Source organism: Amphibalanus amphitrite, unplaced genomic scaffold, assembly GCF_019059575.1.
Source record: "Amphibalanus amphitrite isolate SeventyFive unplaced genomic scaffold, NRLGWU_Aamphi_draft 001090F_arrow, whole genome shotgun sequence".
NCBI lineage: Eukaryota > Metazoa > Arthropoda > Thecostraca > Balanomorpha > Balanidae > Amphibalanus > Amphibalanus amphitrite.
Genome location: NW_024882584.1, coordinates 213890 through 223198, shown reverse-complemented (window position 1 = coordinate 223198; position 9309 = coordinate 213890). Strand labels below are relative to the sequence as shown.

General features: G+C 48.0%; 1 protein-coding gene across 1 annotated transcript; it reads left to right on the top strand.

Moving 5' to 3' along the window:
* Nucleotides 1–1220: 1220 nt before the first annotated feature.
* On the top strand, nt 1221–9015 carry LOC122370018. The gene is made up of 3 exons (XM_043345243.1): nt 1221–1730; nt 6472–6631; nt 8246–9015. Exons 1-3 carry the CDS (start codon nt 1382–1384, stop codon nt 8400–8402), a joined length of 666 nt encoding a protein of 221 aa, XP_043201178.1. The 5' UTR covers nt 1221–1381; the 3' UTR covers nt 8403–9015.
* Nucleotides 9016–9309: the final 294 nt, after the last annotated feature.

The following is a 9309-nucleotide window of genomic DNA, read 5'->3' as shown; positions in this document are numbered from 1 at the left end:
TCTGATAGAAATAACCAGTAAAACGCCTTTTGGGCGAAGAACGAGCGAACGAGATAGTGAGCCCTGCAGGCTGCACGTGCGGAAGGGCGAGAGGGTACTTCCAACGGGCTTGTGCAAAGCACCCTTCTGACCGGTCGCTAGCGGTGTGCCAAATTTGAATGCAATCGGCCCAGCCGTTCCTGAGATCTGGAAGCAGCATTCTGCACAGATAGGTACCTACTCGTGCAATTTTTTTACCACCTGCTCGAGTAACTTTTTGACATCTGTCTGCAGCAAATGTACATTACATTTGAGGCAACTATCAAACAAAAAAATATTGACCCTTTCAACGAGTACCTGTAACAACACCATTTGATGCATAATTCATTTTACACATTTATCATGCGTAGGACAATAGGCAGCATTGACATATGATATAGCATGATGTCTCCCGGCAACTCTTCAATGGCAACGTTGCAACACGTTACTCACATACAACTATCCGAAAGTATTGTCATTTTTGATGTAATGGTAATGGGATTCACATCTACATAGGGCGGGCGTTTTTTTCACAATTCGAAGTCCCAACCTTCGGGCCGCAGCGCTGCTCGAAAAGCGCTGCCCTCGAGTAATGGGATTCACATCTACATAGTACCTACCTACATATATGTCAGTTCCTGGTAATTTTCGTGCCGTGGAATGGTAATATCGAGAATGGTCATGAAAGCATGATTACATACTGATCAACTTTAGTGCTTGTGTCCGCCGCATTAGTGCACGAAGCTCGTAGGACATAACGTCGTACATCTTCGTCGCCACTCGCCTTCGTCCTAGCAAGCATTCTTCATTGATGAGTCATCACATAAATTAACTCGCAGCTCCTCAAGATGCATACCAGCGTGACAAAATAGCGTCATCAACCACTGAGGCTAACGGTTCGGCGTGACCGTCGTACGCCGATCCGGCTTTTTACACTGGGCGGTAAGGCCGAGCCGCGACCTCGGCAGTGCGTGAGGTCTGCAGTAGGTCAACCGAGTTCACCCGGCGCGCGCAAAGTGCCGACGATGAATGCTTCAACAGCGGCGCTGCTTCATTGTCATTCAAACCGGGTGCGTGCCTTGCAATATCAATCGTGCTCAGCTCGGAGGATATGCATAAGCGGTTGCCATTTCTCGACAAAAGCGCGCACAGTGGGGCTGGGAGTGTGCCTTCTCTCGTCGCCGTGCAGCTGCCGCCGCTTCCAGAACACACCTCAGGTGAAACCTCGACGCGCCGGCGGCCACCCAGCGCCGTCCGTGACGTCACGACCGACTCGTGTTTATATGCGGGTCCGTGACGGCGGCACATCAGTGCGCCGGCCGCCGTCCCCGTCCTCAGCACCGCTCCGACCCAGGAACGCAACATGCTCGCCGCCGCCGCCTTCGCCGCCGCCATGGGCGCCGCCCAGGGCCTGGACCTGGACCTGGCCTCGCGCATGGAAGACGTCATCGACCCGCGCTTCTTCATCATCCTGAACGGCAGCAACACGGACAACGTGGGCCAGTACGTGCTGGGCGCCATTGGCGTGGTGCTGGTGCTAGGTCTGCTGCTGATGCTGCTGCTGCTGGCCTTCGGAGGCGCCGGCGGCGGCGGCCAGGGACTCGCCTACAACCGCTACGACCAGTACGAGCCGGACACGTACGCCAGCTACCAGAACAACTACCAGCCGGCGCAGGGCTTCAACGGGTTCCAGGCGCGCTCACTCGCAGGAGGTGAGTGGAGGAGGGTCGAGCGGATGGCTGGAGAAGGCAGCCATGGCAACGGAATGCCTTTGAGACGAAACCGGAAAGTGATGATGAAGCTCTTTCGGCGTTGAAATCCGGGAAAGTGAAAAGTAACGAACAAAAGCTCTAACTTTTTTGGAAGGCTAAGATGGTAGTATTGATCAAAAGAATTTTGACCAATGTCTGAATTTACAACCAGTTAATCAATTGAACAACATAAGAAGACTATGACAAATTATACATAATACAAGTACAATTTACTAATATTAACTGAATCAACCGTACGCAACCTATCGAATTAAAACCGTTCATTTGATGGACTATTATTAGATACGGAGCAGCGTATTTAGAGTTCCTACTTTTATCCTTACTTCTGATTAAGTGAACAAATAACTTTGGCTTATGACAACATATGTGTTGCCATGGCAAAAACTCGTTCTGCCATGCTGAATTTACGAAATGATTATTTCATTTTCCTGACTATCATCAGGAAATTAGACAGGTTGAGAAGTAAATGCAGCGAAGACTTTTCGTAAATTGCTACAGTAAAATCTTCATAGAATCGTTAATCGTAAGTTGTTAGTTGTTAAAAGGTTATTAGACACCTCAATTTTCTCATCAATAGCCCATCAAGTTTTGGTCTTTAAGCATGCAAGTATGTATTGTTCTAAAAAAAAAGTTTTACTGTAAATCATACGTCAATAAGTCATAAGTCATAAGCCAATTAAAGGTCTTTGCTACATTTATTTTCTCAAACTATCGTGATGTCATCTGCACGTTACGAAGACGTGGATTTTGTATCAGTACCACCTACAACGTCCTTTACATGCCTTTCTAATCACAGCATCTCATACCTTATCTGAATATTTTCTAAACCTTTTTAGACATTTTAAGCGTGGTATTTCGGCAATGCCATTATGTACTTAATACTTATATTTCATTTCCTTTATATTATATGAAGACGTGTTTTCCTTATCACCTAAGGTGATAATTAACAGTGCTCGGTATGAGATCCTGATTTCTCTGTTCTGATAGTAGGATCTTAACAGTCTTAAAACTACAACCTGGCTCGAGCCAACCTCCTTATTTTTGTTGTTTCATACTGTTGTTGAGTCTGCACGTCTTTTCCCATAGTTTAAAGGCTACATTTCTCACGGTAATGTTCCGCTTCTCGCGTATGGAGCCTGCTTGTCGTCACAACAAGTCCCGGAAACCGGCTACTCATCGCCTTAGAAGTTATGGGAAGCTTCATAACGCGTATTTATAACTGTAAGCCCACTTTGAGTCGCTAGCTGTCTCGAATGTTTCTCAAAGAACATAAGATGGATGGGTGGGTGATAAGACTAAATAAATGTGATAGCCAGGCCACGATTACGAGTTGATCGTGAGACCGTGCATGTTATGCTCATCGACAGCACCTGCATATTTGATATATCATAATATTATCAACATTCATTCAACCAGTAGTTCTAACCAGCTGTTGTGTTGACCCCCATTGCTACTTCACATTATCATTTTGTGATTTATTTCTTTGAACTGCTTATCACCTTCGTTGCCCATTTTTCGCCTATCATACATGGGTCCATTTTTTATAATAGTTACGTTACCAATATTTACTATCTCCCATGTTTGAGTTATTACGATAGCGTGAATCGGGGCTCGACCGGACACCGATATCCTATATCGTCTGTCACGGGCCATAGCAGCGTCACGTGACGCCACCCGTGACGCCGGGTACTACACGTGGCTGGCGTCACGGCTGGTTACATCTGGCCTGTCGTGGTACTCGTCACGGTATCATTCGATAAAAGAAAAGCGAACAGTTTTCACCGGCCTTTTCTGTGTCTGTGAGAATGGCGTCTGACATATGATGACGGCAATTAGAACTGGAATGGATGTAACGAGAAAGTAGGAAAATGTCTGGAGAAGAGTAATTCCCAAGGTACTAACAAGAAAGTGGATAATGATTTTCGATTGCCTCATCGTATCTTTGTACGAATGAGTGGAACAAGTATTTATGGCATTATCGAATGAGAACATTATCAATACACCAACAATTTGGTCACTAACATCGAATTCGGAAATTATGCACAAAACTCGGTCTTCTTTCCTTCCCAATTTGGTGCACACCTCTGAACGTCAGAGTTTTATGCTATTCCGTTTTACATCTGCATTGCAATGATACCAATGCCATCATCAGAAACAAATACCTTTCAAGTGAACATTGGGCGGAGCACTTGAGATAACAACACATTATCGAGCTACATATTTGAGTAAGCAAGATTGAAAACAGCATTTGACATCGACGGTGTTCAAACGTCCTCAATCCTTTGCCTCCAATCTTACATCGCAATGTTTCAGTTCCTACCTCCCTCTCTGTAACCTGCGGCTCTGTTGGCCGCAAGTGCCACCTTGCTATCGTTGCCTGCACAATTACGTCATGTTTCAGAGTTCTACCATGGCCTCGGGTGCCATCGTTCTGCTACCTACACTGTGGCTGATCTCAGCTATCACCTCGTGCGGCGCAGACACCGGCGGCTTTGTCCCCAACCCCCACCCGTTCCACACTGCTGCCGACCTCAACTCCATCTACACCGGCGGCCAGCCGTCCAGCTACTCCTCCTACAAGACGGCCAACGGGTTCACCGTGCTTCCCGGTGGGTCCGGCGCCACGTCTAAGTATAACTTCAGCGCCTCTCAGTCTGCTGTGAAACAGGACCGCCAGGGTATCCTGCTCGCCACGCAGCGTCCTGAGGTCCACCCGGAGGATCGTGACGATGCCTACGACTTCAGCGAGTATCCTCCGGAGGACTTCAACTCGTACTCGCGGGAGGACCTGCGTCGACTGCGCACCAAGTGCTACCAGTTCCACTACCACTACGGGCCGCTGTACGACGTGCAGAAGTCCTTACAGGGCCTGCGCCGCACTGTGCAGAAGACGGCCAGCAACACGGCCAGAGATTTCTACACCACTACCGGCAGGCTCAGCCATGCCATCAACCGGTCTGCCAACGGGTTCGCCCGCTTCATGGGCGGCCTCGGCGGCAAGGTGATGTTCACCGTCCTGGCCACGGCGGCTGCGCTGCTCTTCATATCCTTACTGCAAATCGGCATCAACGTCAGCGGCCGCGCCTCTGTCTCTGGAATTTTGGACACGCTTGCGGGCTGGACGTCCACTGTGCGCAGTGAACCGGCGGCAAGGAGCAGCCGCGGTCTATCAGGTGACGGTCAGAGGCTCGAACGGCGACCTCCCAGCACTACCGAACGATGTGTGCACCTGTCAGCTCACAGCAGACGATAGAGCAGCTTCTTGTGTTGCACGACCTCCTCACCGACACGGATTCGGCACCAACTGAAGTGTTTTTTGCACCTCCTGATTGACTTATTTCAACCCTTAACTGATACCTAGTTTCCATGCACATTCAGAGAAAAGCTCACAGAAGACTTCTGACCGCACAACACGCCCGCACCATACGCTATAAACAAATTGAAGTGCGATCAGTCTCCGTAAATGAACCTTTTTTACAATTTACATCTCAATGGCACCACTCCATAGAAATTAAAACCTAGTCACTGCAGCAGCATTCCTTATCACCTGAGATTAACATCCCTATCATGTGCGAGTCTGTGTGCGTTGAGTGCGACCCTTGTCATCGATACCTGTCCCGTCATGCTGACGGTTCTGGCCAAGGCTCCTTCTGGGTGGCTGTTCAGTACCGTTAGACTGACCCAAATGGTGGTGAGGAGGGCCGGACCTACTTTGAACGCGGCGGACTTCGAACGGAGGGCGCACACCGACCTACTTCTGAAGCGGAGTCCGACACAGGGACTGCCCGCTGGCCGGCCGTTGTGTGGTGATTTTGGCCAGGTGTGGTGATCGGTACGATAAAAAGAATGAATACCAAGTCATTACCTTAATAGCTGACTCAACTGAGATGAATCAGAACGTAATTGCATGGAATGACCGGCCAAGTAAAGAGCATTATTCATGCGTTAACGGTTCCATGGCTGCTCAATCAATTAATTAATAATCAATTAATTAAGGCTCTGGACTAAAACTAGCAATGAATGGGTAATTATGCGCAGTTTCAAGCTCAATTGATTAAATCGGTCACTTTTAACATCTTAACAGGCAATGCGTAAGAAAAAAGTATGGCTACAGTGTTGCAAAAAAATGATTTCTCAAAGAGATCAAATTATTTCTTCCCATTTATCAATTGCCTTTGCAGTTTTCACCCACATAATGTTAGAGTATTTTTGATAGATGTGAGGGATAAAATGTGAGTGTAGCTTTCTCTTTGACTCCAATTCCAAACAAAGGAATAGCATCATTACTCAGCACTTCCAGGGTGCCAGTGCTGTGCCAAACGCGATAAATAGACGTCAGACGTGACACGAATTCAACGGCGTCTTCGGACAAACATGGCCCACTTCATGAGACTTCTCTAGAAAGCTTTTCTTTTGATGAACAGTGTTGTGTGCCATTTCCTAGCTCAACGCTGGATAAGCATCTGATGGGCCCTGCAAACATTCATCATATGTCTCCGATCTTTGGCCCGTACTTGTTGGCAACGGCCCATCACCTCTTTTATAATTAGCTGCATATAATTGAATCAATAACCGTAATGTTTACCGTCATCTAAAATTTTCAAAGTGAGTTTTGCAATGCGTCGTTTCGCGCAATGTCGCCTACTCATTTACTTCTCTAACTCCCGTCTTTTTTCCACAGCTTATGATGCCATCCAGGTGCTGTACATGCTGGAGCAGGCCTTCGAGAAGATGCGCGTGCTCGAGTTCGAGTGCCAGCAGCGTGCCGTGTGTGAGACCCACCAGGCTGACGCGCCCCAGAAGTTCGGTCAGATTGCCACCGATATCCAGAAGTTCATCGGGTAAGTGGAACAGAAAAGTGTTCAATCACCAGATGGTAGGGCTCTGAGATCCGGGTCAGAGCGTCAGGATCGGGCGGCCAAGCATTTGTACGATCCGGATTATCGGCTAACATTTAATATGAGTATCGTACTGGTAATTAATTGAATGATTGAAGTGAAATTTTGTATGGCAGAATGCATTTTTAAAATACGAAGAAACGATCAAACCAAGCATCGAACACCACCTGTAGAAATCATCTAAAAGGTAACACAAAACCAAACCGTAACCAAAACCCACCATAATAGAAATCACGATCCAATTACGGCCGTCTGGAGGCCCCGTTTTCTTTTATACGGACGACCAGCTGGCCAGCCGTGGTCCTCTATGATTGCGGTGCCTGTCTGAAAGTGCATGGCTGTACGGTGAGCTGCCACAGCGGCCGGTGAGAGTTTCCACTGGGCCGCTATTATCGGAGGTTTATGTCACATTTCACTGACTTAGGATCGTCTGCCTCCCATCGTCCGCTGTCTCAGGTCGTTAGAGGGTGATTTGACACGCTCAACTAGCCCCAGAGGATATGAATGGCCTTTGAGTCGGAGTGTTACAGCTGTCATTCTGTTCGTTTTCTTTTTTTAGGTCAAATCATTTTATAAAATTGCCAGCTGATAGGTACACGGGTTTTTGCAAATCTCACCAACTGTTTACGTTCTTACAAGGCTTAAAATGCTTGGAACAGAATATGTTTCCATAGAATTTCATTTCAAAATGTCCATAAAATTTAAACCGGTTTCATAAAACTATCCGGCTAGAGTTGTCCTGGCGCTGGTCATAATTACCTTTTGAGGCAATCTGTCTGCTGTACGGTTTAGAGCTTTCGCTTTGATGGGACGAAACTAGAATTGAATCATTGTTCAGCGGAATGGCGCCCTGGATTCACTTTCACCCGCTCTGCCACCAAAATTGGCTGGTTTCTTCAGTAAACAAGCGCTCTGACGCAACCCTGGCCAGCTGACTTCCTTTTTCAAAATCACGACGAACAGAAGGAAGGGAGCTTGATGAGATTTTGGAAACGCTTCTTGCTTCATCGTTATTACAGTGTCATAGGCTTTTTTCAATGAGCATTTCCTGCACGCTTGAATTCGACTTTGACTTGTGAAGGAGGGAACAGATTCACTTCACATGGCGGGTGTTTCTTTTCTAGCAACTGGTTTATGATCTGTATGTTAATTATTATGACATTACTTGTTCCGCACTAAATACACCCTTCATTATGAGCAAAACTTCATTGTTCGAAGTTTACAAGATAGGAGAAGCTCAGACAAAAGAGTTTCTTGCTACTTTTTCCATGTTTGAAAAGCAAAAAGGGTGTTTGAAACGAACTGACGTCATTTGCTATATCTCCCTCTCTCTTTTTTTTTTTTCTCTCTCTCTCTCTCTCTCTCTCTCTCTCTCTCTCTCTCTCTCTCTCTCGCTCTCTCTCTCTCTCTCTCTCTCTCTCTCTCTCTCTCTCTCTCTCTCTCTCTCTCTCTCTCTCTCTCTCTCTCTCTCTCTCTCTCTCTCTCTCTCTCTCTCCCCTCCGTCCCCTGAAGCTGACCAGTCTGTCCATGAGTCTAACTAACTGACCTCTCCCCCAGCTCTGTCGACGAGTCGACCGTTGAGAACTCCAGCAAGTTCGCCGCCTTCCGCGAGGCCGCCCGACGGGGCGCCGAGCAGCAGGACTGCCAGCAGGCGTACGCCACCAAGTGCCCCAAGGGCCTGCGCGAGTACCTCTCTGCCGAGTCCAAGTACTAAGTACCGCAACCGACCAGTACCGAGTACCGCGCGGCGGCCAGTAGCAAGTACCGCGCGGGCCACCGTCCGCTTTGTCGCGACAGTGACCGAGCGGCCAACGGCTAAGAGGAGGGAATGCTTTTCGGGCTTCCGATGATGGCTGCCTGATGAGGCCATGTTTCTGCCGCTAGTGGAACGTGTGAGAGGAAATCGAGCATTGGAATGCGGTACCGATCGTTATTCGTTATTGACGTGAGCTGAGAGCGGTCCCGCCGATGCCACGCCAACTTGCGTTGTTATTGGTAGTTCAGTTAGCTGTTGTTGAAACTGTATTTATGTATTTATTTGAATCTCGATTTGAGAAAGAGCCGCTGCTATAAGGTGTGCAACTCAGGTGATTGTTACGGCACTGTTACCTACATGCTAGGTCTGTTGCGAACCGTTGTTACGAGAGATCGAGTGAATGGTAATATTCAGTCGACTTCTCCATGCTACGGGAAGTCTACTACGTTTTCCAACTTCCCAGTACAAATAGCTTCCTTGCCGGTTACACAGACCACGCCAATCCAGTTATTGAATCAGGTCTGTTCATTCGACAGCACGTGAGCTGAAAATAAATCTGTCATGCGAGAAACTCCCTCTGTTTGTTGTCTGTGTGTCGCCATCCCGAGAAAACGCGGCTAATGGAAGGAAGTGACCAACAGGAAGACGCCCAGCTTTCACACTGCTTTCACATTTGCGAAGCTTTGCGGGAGCGTTTTAGTCTCACCCACGCCTTATTTGGTGAGAGCTGACCATGTCACACCCGCTGGCACCGATTTCGTTCGAGACGTTAATTGCCTCCTCCACGAGGACCGTGTGTACGCCGCTCGCCAGCCACCCCCGCTGGGGAGGTGTGGATAGGTTGGGCCCCGCGGGCCCGGTCCCA

Excerpts from the sequence above, each read along its gene's own strand:
- LOC122370018 (XM_043345243.1), top strand. The coding sequence starts at position 1,382 with ATGCTCGCCGCCGCCGCCTTCGCCGCCGCCATGGGCGCCGCCCAGGGC. Across the intron at positions 1,731-6,471 it reads GGCGCGCTCACTCGCAGGAG|CTTATGATGCCATCCAGGTG; the intron begins GTGAGTGGAGGA and ends TTTTTTCCACAG. Across the intron at positions 6,632-8,245 it reads GATATCCAGAAGTTCATCGG|CTCTGTCGACGAGTCGACCG; the intron begins GTAAGTGGAACA and ends CCTCTCCCCCAG.